Source organism: Cinclus cinclus, chromosome 1 (assembly GCF_963662255.1).
Source record: "Cinclus cinclus chromosome 1, bCinCin1.1, whole genome shotgun sequence".
NCBI classification, from domain to species: Eukaryota; Metazoa; Chordata; class Aves; order Passeriformes; family Cinclidae; genus Cinclus; species Cinclus cinclus.
In genome coordinates, this window is record NC_085046.1 from 147,684,869 (window position 1) to 147,699,467 (window position 14,599).

Here is a 14,599-nt window from a genome sequence, read left to right on the forward strand (position 1 = left end):
TTTTTAATAAATAAATGTAAAAGTCTTCAAAGTGGCAATGAGTTCTAAGACATACTAAGAAGAATTTCAGAATTTTCAGTGTATGATTTAAAGCCATATTTTTCTTCCTTTATCTTTACTGTTTTGGTTAGCAGGTCTCCATTACAGTCCACTTCGTATTAGTACCAGGACTTCCAGTACTTAAATCTCCGTCTTGCAGGTCATTTAACCTGCACAATACTCTAGAATAACATTTCCAAATAATTTTATCCCTTTTAATTGTAATTAATTTCTCTCCACTGAATTTTCTGCATAATTGAGTTATGTCAACCCAATCAGCCTGACCATCCATGTAGGAGTTGCCAAGAGTACTGCAGAGTTGGATTACCAGGTATGGAACACCTCATTGCCTTAAACTTTGGTTAAACATGACAATAAGATTGTTCATATCAAGGGTTAAGCAGTCAAAAATAATTATTTTATCAAGAAGACAGACCCTCCCTTCAGTTGATTTATTCAGATTCCAGACAAGTGAAGCAGAGATTTAGATCTAGACCCAAATATACACCAACACTTCACTCAGGTGTCATAGTTCTGCCTGGGAAAACAGGAAGGTCAGGCAACAAAATCAAGACCTTAGAACTTCTAAGAAATAAAATCCAGTGAAGAAATACAAAAAAGCCAGTGACCTAAGCATAAAACAATCCAGACTCATTTTGTTTGATATACAAATCCCATAACTGGCAGACCACATCCAGATTTCCTGGCCAGGAGGAACTGAGCAACTCAGAATTTTCCTTTACACTGAAGGCTACAGAGACACATCCAGGAATCCGAGGGGACATGGTCTAAACCTACCCCCATACAAACAAAAGGGTTTAGATACCTGAAAAGTCAAAGCTTCCTTTTCACAGAATCACAGAGCAGTTTGAGAAGGGACCTTAAAGACCATCAAGTTCCAACTCCAAGCTCCTGTCCAACCTTGCATTAGAGCAGATTGCTCAAAAACCCCATCCAGCCTGATCCTGAACACTTCCAGAGATGGGCAGCCACAGTATAGAGCAGAAGCTCATCTGTATTTTAGAGCTTTCTTTCCAAAGTTGTTTCTACATAAAGCAGACACTCCATTTTCTGAGCAGCCAGGTCCTGTGCTGTAGCCTAAAAATGCCAAATGGGGGAAATCACAAGGAATTCCAGAGGAAAATATTTCTCTTGGCTGGATCTGGGCAGGAAAATTCATCCTGTGAAGGCTGAAGTACAGGCACAAGAAGAGGTGCAATTCCAGGTACAAGAGGAAGCACTAAAGGTAGCTCTCACATCTACATGCCTCAAAATCAGGCAAAAATGTCAGTTCCAAGTGTGGCAGAATTTGGAAACCCTTTTTTTCTGGCTGTATCCCACAGAAAGATACACTGGAATTTGTTCCCCAGATTAAGCACTGTCCTCACAAAATCAGTTATAGGGAAAGAGACTGTAGCTAAAGGTGCAGTCTGAAAAGATTTTAAATGAAATGAACGGCAGAGTCAGGAACAGGTAATAAAAAGAAACCTTCAGAAAACTTTGTAGAAAAATTACATCACAGCAACAGCTGTTCGGCCAGAGACAGCTCAACAGTTCACACCTCAAAACACAGAGATCATTAACTAGAGTTAGGGAACAGAAACTAATGGGCCACAAAGTCATATTTTCATCTGCAAAGGATGACAAAAAAAAAACTGTAATCAGTTTTTCCTCACAGAAAAGTCCTTTGAAAAAGTAAAAAGGTTTGTCACATGAAACGAAAACATTTTTAAAATACAACTACACTAACAGTTTGCAAATTGGACTTTGAAATAGAAGAAGACAATTTAGAGACCCAGCAATAATATTCCCAAATTATATTCAGTTATTCTGATAGCTGTGACTTATTTGTTACCTTCTCTAGAAACCAGGAGTACCCATGACAAACAAATAGATTGCAACATCTCCTGATAAATATTAATTGAAAAGTAGACAAAGGTCACTAAATAGGTGAAATAGTAACAGCCAATGCAAAATGCATTCATAGGTCATGGGACCAAATGCACAGGTTTTAATGATTAAATATTGTATAAAAATTAGTATTCTGCCTTGAAATAAGTAATTTTACTATCACAATTATCTGATTTGAACACACACAGTTCATAATAAAGGTAATACAAGTGTTTACGAGACTATGACTTCTAAAAGAATAAAGATGGGTGGTTGCTTCTTTTAGACAAAGGAATTAATTTTGACCACATTGCACACAAGAGAACTTAACACCAGCACTTAAACCCAGCTATGTTTCAGTCCTGAGTGAATGCATACACAGCAGCAGCTGTGCTGGATTAAAGGCCCCTAATCCATGTACTTCCATTTCCCAGCCCATCATATTTCCGTTTCCCTACCCCAGCCCAGCCTCTCCTGAAAGCCACTGAACCTTCCAGGAGCTCTAACACCATGTGACAAGTGTCAGGTTATGTGACAGGCTCATCTGCACAACCACAAATGAGCAGAGAGGATCAGTGACCATCACCTGAACCTCAATAACCCAATGAGAGCCAACAGAGAAGTGTGGGGTTGAAGCTCAGCAGCTCAGTGACACAAGCAGCTCTCTGGATCCCCTTACAGACAGACTGGGGGGTCACTCCCTACAGGGATATGAGGCTCACTGTAGGGAAAGAACATCTTGGGATTGTACAAGATTCCTTCTGAGATGTAGGGGTCCAGCCAAAGACAAGGAGAAGGAGGGACTGAGGCAGTTTAGGGAACAAGCATGGAAAAACAGAGGGGAGCACGTGTGTGTGTTGGTCTAAGCACCAACAACTGGAATGGGCCCTGTGTCTCAGCCTGGTGGGTTGAGGTGCCAACAGCTGGTGCAGTCCAGTGACCAGCTCCTGGATAGGCTGAGGCTGTCTGTGTGTTCCCTGTGTGCTCCTCCAGGTCTGCTGGGAACTCCTGCTCAGCCTCCTGTCTGCCTGGGCCTGGGGATGTGGAGCTGCAGCAGCCTTGCCTCTCTCACACCACCAGATCTAACTCTGAATGACAAGGAGTTCCACACCATACCTGTAGGCTGGATAAAGAGTAACTCCTTTCATCTGCTTCTCCATCTGCTAAGCTCTGTTGGATATCCTCCAGTTCTTCTCTTGAAACACTGAACCTTTGTTCCATACCCATCCTTTTCCACAGTGTTCACTGTATTACAGACTGCTCTCATATTTCTCCTCAGCCACCTCTTTTGCAGTCCAAGAGTTTAGAAAAAATATACTAAACCTTAAAATTATGTTTGTTTATTGGCATTTCATTAGCAACATCTATTTATTACTCATTGACTTTAGAATAGCAAAGAAATACAAATAAAATGTACCCAGCTTAATTCTTTTCAATACATGCAGCTCTGCCAGATATTTTATGAAAACTGTCTGCATCTCCTTCAGCAAAATTCAGACTAACACAGACACTACTAACAATCAAGTGAAGAAATCAAAAGCTTTACAATTCTATGCAAATCACGTGCTGACACTAAGACCAAAACAGAAAAGTAATTGAAAAAAAAAAAAAAAAAAAAAAAAAATTCTTCCCTAAACCTCCCTCCTCTGATTAATCCTGTCATCTGTATAATTTTACACAGTTAGGATGTAGGGAGAAGTTTTCAGATGTTTAGTGGTGGCAAACAGAGTAAAACTGAAATGCCATCCTTACCCGGCCTGTGCCTGTTCCCTGCCTCAGCAGAAAGAGAACCTCCTTGAGCCCGGCGAGATCCAACTTTACCCCCTGTGCCACCTGGGTAGTGATAGATGACAGATGCTGAGCACAACCCCTCAAGGGCAGCTGCAGAGAAAAGGAAAAAAAAAAACCAAAAAAACAAAAAAAACAAAACAAAACAAAAAAAAAAAAAAAAAAAAAAAAAACAGATTAGTAGAGACATTTGCAAGAAGTGTAGTTATCCTGTGGTAAAGTCAATTTACACAACCAAAATATGCCTGAAATTGGAGGTCTAGTGACAAAGGCCACAGAAAATTCTGAGATATTCAATGTGCTTTTCACCTGTGTGTTCACCCTCAGAGCTCCCATTGCCTTGACCCTACTGAAAAAATGTCATCTTCCTTGAGAAGGAAGTACCAGCACAGATAGATCAACATTAGTTCCCTGGAGAGGCTACAAAGAAATCCTGCTGGGAGCACTTAAAGTGAAACAAGGTGTCTGTGAACAGCACACATGGATTTATTAAGGATAAATCAGTCTTTAGCAACCTCACTGCCTCTTATGAGGAGGTGACAGGCTCAGTGGACAAAGGAACAGCAGTGGATGCTGTGGATTTTGGCTTTCATCTTTGTACATAGTCTCCCACAGAATGCTTGCAGCCAAATCAGGAAGATTTGGATAGCTGGCCTATAAAGTAGGTGGAAAATCAGCTGGACAGCCAGACTCAAAGGTTTGTGATCAGCTAAATGGCTGCCTGTGACCAGTGGAGTCCCTCAGGGGGCAATACTCATGCCTTCATTAACTGCCTGGATGACTGCATGGAGCACCACCCAGAAACTTCCTGGGTGACATCAAACTAGGGGGAACAGTAGGGCAGGCCTTCAATGCCAAGAACATGCCAGGCTGGAGATAGGGGCTGGCAGAAGCCACATCCCAAAGCAGGGCTGGTGGGAGGCCATCAGGAGGGTCAGGGGACTGGAGTTCCTGGCATATGAGAAGCAGAGAGAACTGGGTTTCCTCAGCCTTACAAAACAGGAGGCTGAAGATTGATGTTCCTGCTGCCTTTAAAACACCCACTGGGAAGGTAGGGAAGAGATGGAGGCAGGTACTTCTCAGAGGTGCAGTGACCAGATGAGAGTAAACACAAGTAGACACAAGAAATTCTGCTTTAAGCTAAGACCAATTTATGGTTTTTTTGTTAGGCTTTTTCAAATTATAATCAGCAAAATGTTAGAACAGGTTGCTTAAAGCCTGTACAGCTCATATCATTAACTAAAATTCAATTGGACAGGTCCCTGAACAACCTGATTTAATTGGATGCGATATAAGCAGGAGATCAAACTTACAGATTTATCTAATTATTGGGATTGGAAGAGTCCTCTGGTGGTCTGCAAGTAGAATTCGAGGAATCCTAAGCCATTTAAATTTTTGGAATTGTGGAAGGAAAGAACTGGGAGGTCAAAAGATGTTAAGGTTTTCATAGCATGTAATCTACAGGGCCATTAGGAAGATAAATGCGTTTCCTCATGGAATGAGAAAGCTAAAAGCAGAACTGGAGAAAATTATTGTCCTGAAAGGGTATGAAATTGAGACACAGAAATTGTGCTCAAAGATCATTTTGTATCATTTGTGTGGTCAACAAAGAACAAAAAACAGGCATAAAAAAAAAGGAAGGAAAGTATGGAGGGAAAGGCAAGGGAAAAAAGCAAATCCTAGCACCTAATATGAAGGAAAACTATGCCAGTGCCACTTGCAGCTCTGACAGATGTCAAGGCAAAAATCTCTTCCTAACAGTCCACAGTGGACACCCATAGGAAATAACTTTAAAACACCTATACAACCCAGCGAACAAAAATCAAATACTTTCCAAGGAGTCATGAAAAAATCAGACACAATTTTCTTAAGTACACGCTTTACTACAGTAACACAATTTATCATGTTTAGGTTTTCCTAAACACATTCCTTTCTCATGTCTTACTGACCAATTTTTGCTTCAACTTAATTCTTACTTGCACCTGATACCCAGATTTGAGTCATCACTAGAAATCACTGCTACTTCTCACAATGCCTAAGGAAATTACAGAGCACAGTTTGATTTACTCGGGTTTAGCTACTACCACCACCTAACCCTACCTCCAAGCCACAGGAAGTCGTTGACAGAGCGCAGCAGCTCCACTGCCATGTGATAATGCACCAAGGAATCCTGCAGCATTCCAGCCTGCAGGCACAGGTCACCCACGTGCTTCCTCATCCGGCCCTGGCAGCGCTTCTTGTAGTGCCTGCAAAACGAAAGGTGCACTTCAGTTACTGGCAGGGAATGCTTGTCTGGGGTAATAAACACCTCAAGTCAGTTTTCTCTCCTCCTTAATAGTAGATCAACATTGGTTCACTCTCTGCCTCTAAGAAAATATGAATGTTAATTAACATAATATGCAAAAGGACCAACAATTTGAGGATATATTGGAAAAAAGCAACTATCATGTTTTGGCTACACAACATTTACACACCTAGAATCACAGCCCCTGAAAACCTCCAAAGCAAGGCTTCTGCAGACTACACTGAGTATTTGGCTGCCTGTCCATAGCTGATATACTGATTTTTTGCTTTTCCAGTACATCCAAAAGTTCATTGTTAAGCCAGGGTGGTCTCTTGTTCTGCCTTTTTCCTTTCCCTCAGTAGGGGATGGATTGTTCTTGTGCTTCCAGGAAGCTGCTCTTGAATAAATCCCAGAACTCCATGGATGCTTCCCGTGGAATCCCTCACATTTTGGATCTGAGCGTATTATCCCTCACATTTTTGGCTCTGACTTTTCCAAAACCCTGCTCTGGGCCTCTGTCCACTCTGCTGGGACCCTCTCCACACACAGCCCAAAGGTAGGGGGGTGTCAAGAACCCCCCCAGACCTCACAAACCTCCCCCTGCTCCCAGCCCCTTCTTTTAAAGGGACAATGAGTGAAAAAGCAAAAGTACCATCATTTCAAGCAACAGCCGGCAGGGTTCCTCCTGCTACTCTTTTTTTTACATGTTAAAATAAAGGGTGATGTTCTTCCCAAATGAACAGACAAAGCCTATTGAATATATTCAATAGACACCTTGGTACAGTTGAAAAGCCAACTTGGGCATAAATCTGTGTGATAGAGGCACTAATCCTATTGTTTCATTTGTCTTTTTTAGTACACTTCACTTTAAGAAATGTAACAGATTAAAAACAAGACACACTGGACTTGGAAAACACCTCATGGTTTAAGTGCCAGTTCAGAACAACTCTGCTCTCCCAAGTCCATGAACAATCCTCCTGTTCTCCCTCCTGCAAAAGTATTCCCTGGCAAGAATGTCCTTGCACTGTAATTACGAAAATGTTCTATGAGGAAGAAATTTAAATGTCAACTTAGATATTTGATTAATTTACCTATGTTACTTTCAATAGCATATCCTATTGTTCTAACAGTGTCTTCTAAGTACGTACAGACAGGTACGCAACTTTACTTTCCACACATCACACCAAGGAAAAATAGACTCTTATTTCTTTGGATAGTTTAAACTAAAATAAAAGTCTATCAATAATGAAATTTTAATTAGAAGAATTGCTGCAGATGTCATTTTTTATTGTATACATGAATCCCAGGAATCTGGTAAAAATACAAAAACCATCTTGGATTGACACAGTTGGAAACTTTGAGTTTTTAAGAGACGTAGTGATACTTTTACAATTTAATTAATTTTGTCAGAATAGCTGTTGAACAGGTTGCCCAGAGAAGCTGTGGATGCTTCATCCTGGAAGTGTTCCAGGCCAGGTTGGATGGGGCTTGAAGCAACCTGGTCTAGTGAAAGGTGTCCCTGCCCATGGCAGAGGGGGTAGAACAAGACGATCTTTAAGGTTTGTTCCAGCCCAAACTAGCCTGTGATTTTTTAAAAAGTTATTGGGACTATTTGAACTTAGTAATTTTAAACAAAAAATAAACCCAAAACCCCCTAGGGTTACACCCACTCTCCAGATGCTGAACCCTTATTCCCTAGAGTGAGACCTGAATGCAAGAGGAATGCCAATGTTACGGGTTTGGGGCAGGGTTTTTTTTTCAAGTGAAGAATTCTCCAGAAGACCCCAGAGATTAACAGAAACATCACTGAAATAAACTCCATAAGGCACCTGAACAAACTGTCTTCATGAAGTCTGTAATGCAGAAAGGACAAAAGGAAAAGAGGCACAGAACATATGAAATATAAGGGTGGGAATAAGGACATTCATTTATTTCCTTTAGATATGAAGGCAGAAAGGCCAGGAGGAATGGCAAGAATCCAAACAACTGCATGTCACTGGTTTATTTGCCTTCAAGGCTATCAGTTTGGCTTGGGTAGTTTACACCAAAGAGATGCATCTTTTCAGCCACCAAATAATGTCTTATTCCTTGCAGTTGGTTTGGAAAAAGGAGATGAAAAGAAAGTAACTGATTTATATGGTTGGGGACAGAAACCGAAAAAGAAGATATACAGAAGTACAGACAATAGCCTTGCAGAAACTAAAGTGAAAAGCTATCAGAACCAGTGTTACTGTCTACAAATTAAATGGAAATAATAAAAAGATACAAGAAATATGTCTCCTGTTGCTTCTCTCCATCTAAAAAGTTACAAATAATTCCTGTATAAATGTTTGCACTTTTCTGATCTATCACACCATATTCACAATTGATGTGAAGGTGTTGACATTAAATGAAGCTCAATACAACTGTTGCTCTTTATCTTTCAGATGTGTCAGGAATTGAAATATTTGTCTTTTATTTTTCAACAAGCATGGATTTTATAGATCTTTTAAGAACAAAAATGCAAGAAAATTCAAAGTGAAAGCTAAAGCTGCTCTGCACGAACTACGGAAGGGCACAAAATCTTACCAAGATGTCAGTCTGAGCTTTGAGTTATAGAAAAATAACTCCTTCAAAAGGTTCCTTTGTAATCTGGAATCAGCATTGCACAGGAGAGTTTAAATTGGTTATAAATCAAATTTTCCTACTCTCTGCACCCCATATTGATAATAACATTGTAAATGTTATATTGCTTTAACTTCTTTTTGTTTCTTACATAAGTAGTGGAATTGGAGAATCACTGTTTCCTTACACAGTTATAATTCCTCTCCAAGATGCCACTGCTTCCAACTCCCTGTCTCTACACTTCCAAGCAATCTTTATGTTTATGAACAAATTAAAGTTCTTATTCTCTCAAAACTATACTTTGTAAGTGTTCTTCCAGATCTTCCAGCTAGCAGATGATTAAGTTCACAAATATGAGTCTTACAGGAAAGGAAGAGATGATGCCTGACTCCCAAATCAGGACCTGATACCAGAATAGTTTCGATCACACTGCCTCACCACCAGCTCTTTCTAACCTAATTCTGCTGCTGATTTATGCCCACGTCAATATATCTGAAGTTTGAAGGCATTTATTCATCCAGACATCAATAACCATTGCTCATAAAAACAATGTTCTTTGCGAAACTCTCCTTATTTATAGACAAACAGATAATTTATTCCTGGTGATGAAAAAATTTACTATTAAATATTCAAAACCTGAATTCACTCCACCTATTTTTAGGCTCTTCAAGGTATTGCCAAGACCGAATCCATCTCTTACAGTCCCTGCAAGTCTTTGCCATCCTCTTGGAAAATATTTTTTCATTAATTATAGAGTAAGTTTGAACAAAACAAATGTGTAAACCGAGTCTCAAAATTAACTACAATGAATTCCACTACTTCAAGTATGTCCAAAAAAACAAAAGGCAAAGATTCAATTGAAATGAAACCCACTCTTTGTATACAGACATCAAAACTTAATTCACTTCACATTTGGGAAGTCTCTTTTTTAAAAAATCCAGTATCTACAACATCAGGCCCTTAAAATCATGTCCAAGGGATTCACTGTTTCTTCAGTTGCATCCTGGGGTGCAAATTAAATGGGGAAAAAATCCTATATGCATATATATTCATATACATATATATATACATATATATATATATATATATATATATATATATATATGTCTCAGCATAAAATGATGATTGCTCATTTTAATACCGAGCTAGTTTTGCTTCACAGCTTTAGCTGAAGAACCTGAAAGTGAGAAGCTTATAGATATTTTCTCTCTGATTTTTTAAACATTGTTTAAATATTTTGGTTCACTCCTGCTTAATCCTAATCTATTTGGGGACAGGAAATCCACGTAAATTAACAAGTACTTCCTCTAGAGTAAGAGACCTTTTTCTAAGCCAGCTCCTTGTAGCACCCTACTGCCAAGAGCAGTTGCTATTAATTTTTCCTCTAGATCATTTACAACATTAAATTTCAAAGAACCACCTGAAGTCTCCCCCTACAAAACCCCTTCCTGAGTGTAATGCACTCAGAAACATCCCCAGGGAAGGCAGTGCCACCTCATGCAGGATCACCCATGGAATGCTCCTTGGTGTCAGTCACCCAAACTCCTCTTCTGAAGGGAAAAATTTCAGGGAAATATTCCACTGACTTTAGAACTAGTTCAAAATCTTATTATCTAAAGTTAGTTTGGTTAATGCTCTACCAAACACACTCTTATATTCACAGGAATCACCACAATCATGACCAGTGACCACTGCAACCACTTCAAAGGGGAGCACAATAAATCTCTGTTCCAGGAACTACAAAGGACTTGATTTCTATTTCTGCCCTATTTGCTCTATTGGATATGTGCTTTATTCTTTCATCTCCAGCTCTTTTCTAGGATACCAGCATAATTTTATGGAAAATTCAGTGCAACAGTGTTATATTTCAAGATAGAATTTATTTTCACTACAAACTATCCAGAAACAAGTTTGATGGAATTTCTGGATCCTCAAAATTTGGCTAAATTTACAAACAAGAAACATGCAAAATCAATTCTCAAAAATGTATTCATGCAAAATGCTCCAACAAAAATTTCCATCAAGTTCTACTAATTCCAGTTAGCATGCAGAGCTACAGATATCACCAATCATAACATTACCCAGACTTCAAGAGACACAGCTACAGCATTGGATTGACTGCCAGAACTTTTGAATTTGGAAATCAAACACAGGCAGCAACAGCTTCATGGCTTTGGAGTTTAAAAAATAAAGCAAATTCCAGAGGCCAGCAGCCACCTAAGCAGACTATGTGTGTCCTACAAAAAACCTCAGCATTGCTACCAAATATAATTGCCAAATGTGCCAAAAGGGGGCAACTGCAGTGGTGAGGCTCCAGCAGCAATTATTTTTGTATGTACTGAAAAAATAAAGATAAAAAGCAACACTAAAATATGCAATGAAGGCGAAGTGGAGAGGCAGGACATGGGAAAAAAGCTAACTATTTTCAAAGATACACAATCACATCCTACCTTTTTAGACCCAACAACAAACTCACAGGGCAGTATGAGAGAAGAAGGGGAAAAAAAACAGAAAGGAACAAAACAGAAATTAGAAAGAGAACAGAAAGAAAATTAACAGTCACATACACATACTGAGATCATCAAGTTTGAGATAAATCAGTGCACAAATCCAGCTATGACACCATGTAGAGAAAGAAACATCTATAAACAGGGCCCTACATCCTCATCCCTCCACACCATTAAATGATGCCAGAATTAAAAAAGAAGGAACCTAAGACACAAACTGATGTAAACACTAAAATGAGCTTATCCAAGCAGATTTACAATCATACTGAAATATGTCTATTTTTAGCTGAAAACAGAAATAAAATAGAAAACTTAAAGGGGATTTTCAGTATTTCTGGCACATGTTTCCTAGTTTTCAGTTTGCAGAACATATTTATCATCATGAGAACATTGAATGTGTTTCCTCTATCCTCTATCAATCTCCCAAACTGTACAAATAACTATCAAGTGCAACTGATTTCAGAAACTTTTTCAGTTATCCTCAGCAGCCCTGTGACCCCATAAATATTTTATCCAATTTACAGCTGAAGAAACAGAAAGAAAAAACAAATCAATTTTCCAAAATTCTCTCTTGGCTGAATGCTCCAGGAATTAAACCAAGTCAGCCTCTGTAATTTCTGTTTAACAGGACAACCTTTCTTCAAAACATTTTAGGACTTAACTCACTATTTTCAATACATAAAGTTTTCTACCAGCCAAAAAAAGTTCTACACAAAAAATCAGTGAGTTTGTGTATATTGTCATCTCAGTTAGTTCTGGGAATGTGTCTCTCCTGCTCATTACACAAGTAACTTGCAAGAGACAAACATCATCCTCACTTTTCCCAAGAATTACCTTTTTTGAAAAAATAAGTCATCTTCCTAATTTATGAACTTTACATCTTAAAAAAGCCAATCAATTGGCTTCCATAGCAATTATCATGCAAACAAGCTAATGAAAGTCTTCTAAGTGGGTGAAGGAGATCAGGTTTATATATACAGCCCTGATCATCACATAAGTATTAACCTTAATATCTGATCATAAAATACTTGGAGTTTGTGTCTTTTAAGATACAAACTACGTTCAGTAGTTTTAATTAGTCTTCAAATCAAGTGATCAGAATTATGTGTCCCATGTCAATTCTTAACATATTTTCCCTCACACCATCATCCCAATACCACCCGGTTACAGCTGCACTACACATTTAATTAGACCTCTGCTACATACTGCCATTTAATTCAATTTTAGAAGTTATAGGAAAAAATATGCTTATTTAGCCTAAGTAGGCATCCCCAATTACAGCAGTAGAGACACACCCTCTGTTACAATAAAGGAGAGTGTCTTCTCTGCCACCTATTTAATAGAGAACATTCGTGCTTTTTAAGTAATTGGTTGCACACTGACTGGGAGGTTAGGATACATTATATACAAAAATTGCAAATAGACAGAAAGTATATTAAGAAAAAGGCCAAGGGATTTTCTTTGCCTTTAACCCTTCAGACATTTCCACCTGTTCCAGAAAAAGCTGTTTCATTTGCCTCGATATCTCAATACCATCATGTTTTTATTTCTTTCTGCAAAATCATTATGCTGACAGACTCAAAACCCACAAAGTAGCAAAAGTTGTTCTACCAGATCTTCTCATACCCACTTCCTGCATTCAAACAGCCCTGAGCCCTCCCTGAACAGAATTACACATTCAATCTTGCAAAAACAGACACTGGCCTCTGTTGAAGGTCCTTCTTAGCCCTGTGTTTCCCTGGTATGCAGTGCTTTCCCTTAATTAGTCAATCTGTCACTACAGAAGGGAATGTGCTAAAATAAAATCCTGTGAACTGCAATCCAAGCAATAAAAAACTCACAAGTAATAAAATGCTATGTTATTATCACCAGCTCACATCCAAAGACTGGCTTGAAAGTGTAAGTTAGTTTATTAAACTGATCTGAGTTCAACCTTATTACATGGACCTGAGTTTCTGCTTTAGAACAGAGGGCAGAGATGCATCAGGCTACATGAAAGGTGCCTAGAAAGGTTCCTGTGCAGAGAATCCAGGAACATATTTTCATTCAGCTCTCTGAAGTTTTAATATATAAATTCTAAGTTTTAAAACAATCAAAAGTACTAACTCCACAGCAAAATAGGACTGAAGAACTTTCTTACTATTGAACTGAAAAATCAGAATATTTAACACCTTTTTCACAAGCAGTTTGGTGCAGCAAACATTTCAAGTACATCCATTGATCCAGACTTACTGAAAACCTGTTTGGTATTCAAACCTCCCAGCAATGGAGTGTGCAGAGCTGAGCCAGTGATGAACTCTGGATAAACCCTTGTGTCTACACAGGCAGGGTCACACACCTTCCTTTCTGCAAAGAACTGAAGTATCACACTGAATGTTTGAACTCCTCACTGGAATAGCATCCAACACCTGCTTGGAGATGTGTGGGCACATCATCTGCTGTCACTCGAGCTCCCCACCAGTTCAGAACTTCACAAGGAGCATTTCCCACTAGTTACAACACAGCTACTGCTCAGAATTAAGTCATTTATCTAATAAACGGGTTTCCAAATTACAATTCATTCTGATTTTGAGACTCTTGGCCCACAATTGCCATTTTCTACCTGTTTAGAACAGGAAATTTTGATTACATTCAGCCAGACTTCATTCAAACTGAGTAATTAAAAACAAGATTCTAAAAAGGCTTGTCCAGTCTTCACAACTTTACCATCCACGTATAAATGCAGTAGCACAGTAATTCATATTGATAACTGAGTAACAGTGCAGGGACCAACAAGTCAGAGCCAGTTCAAGTGCTCACCAAAGAGGAGCAGAGCACTGGGTGGGCTTTCAAGCAACCACAGATAATTTAACAAAAGGCTTCAAACTAATTAGAAACCTGGAATGCTTACTTCCAGTTTCCAAGGCCAGGACTAAAACTATGCAGGTGGAGCTGATGAATGTGATCTAAAAGCTTCACAAACCTGTCTGGACACCTCTGAGCTTTTACACACACTAATAACCTCTGCTTGCATCCCTACAGTACAACACAGGTTTGAACACCACTATTTCCACACAGTCTGAGTTTTGACAGGGCTTCCCCACCACTGTTTTTGCCAGGACTAAAGGTGGTTACTTCCATCCCCTGGATTTGTCTGCAAACAGAAGAGTCAAAAAGATTTTGCACCTGCCTGTAGCTATCAAGCCAGAATTACTTATCCCTTGCACAAGAACTATGCAACACAAGAATCTGACAGATGAGTATGCACATGAAGAGGAAGGAAAAGTGGAGGGAGAAAATTCGAACATAAAAAAAACCCAAACAGGTAGCAAAACAAGAGAAGTAAAACGTGATAATAATTACATAAAACAAAGAAGGACAGGGAAAGATGCTGGACTTCATCATCAAAATAAACAGTCATTGTCTCATAAAATGAAAAGTAGACAGAGGTTTAAAGGGGAAAAATACAGTAAGTAGGATTAGTCAAATATTACTCAACATGATATAA

At 38.9% G+C, this 14,599-nt stretch overlaps 1 protein-coding gene across 1 annotated transcript in view; it reads right to left on the minus strand.

The window, feature by feature from the left end:
- Positions 1-14,599, minus strand: part of TRAPPC9 (trafficking protein particle complex subunit 9) — a 435,473-nt gene that overhangs the window by 418,393 nt on the left and 2,481 nt on the right. The window contains exons 3-5 of the mRNA XM_062491886.1: positions 11,056-11,076; positions 5,818-5,963; positions 3,682-3,810 (exon numbers count right to left, since the gene is read on the minus strand). Of these exons, the coding sequence (XP_062347870.1) occupies positions 3,682-3,810; positions 5,818-5,963; positions 11,056-11,076 (296 nt within the window). The remainder of the gene's footprint in view (positions 1-3,681; positions 3,811-5,817; positions 5,964-11,055; positions 11,077-14,599) is intronic.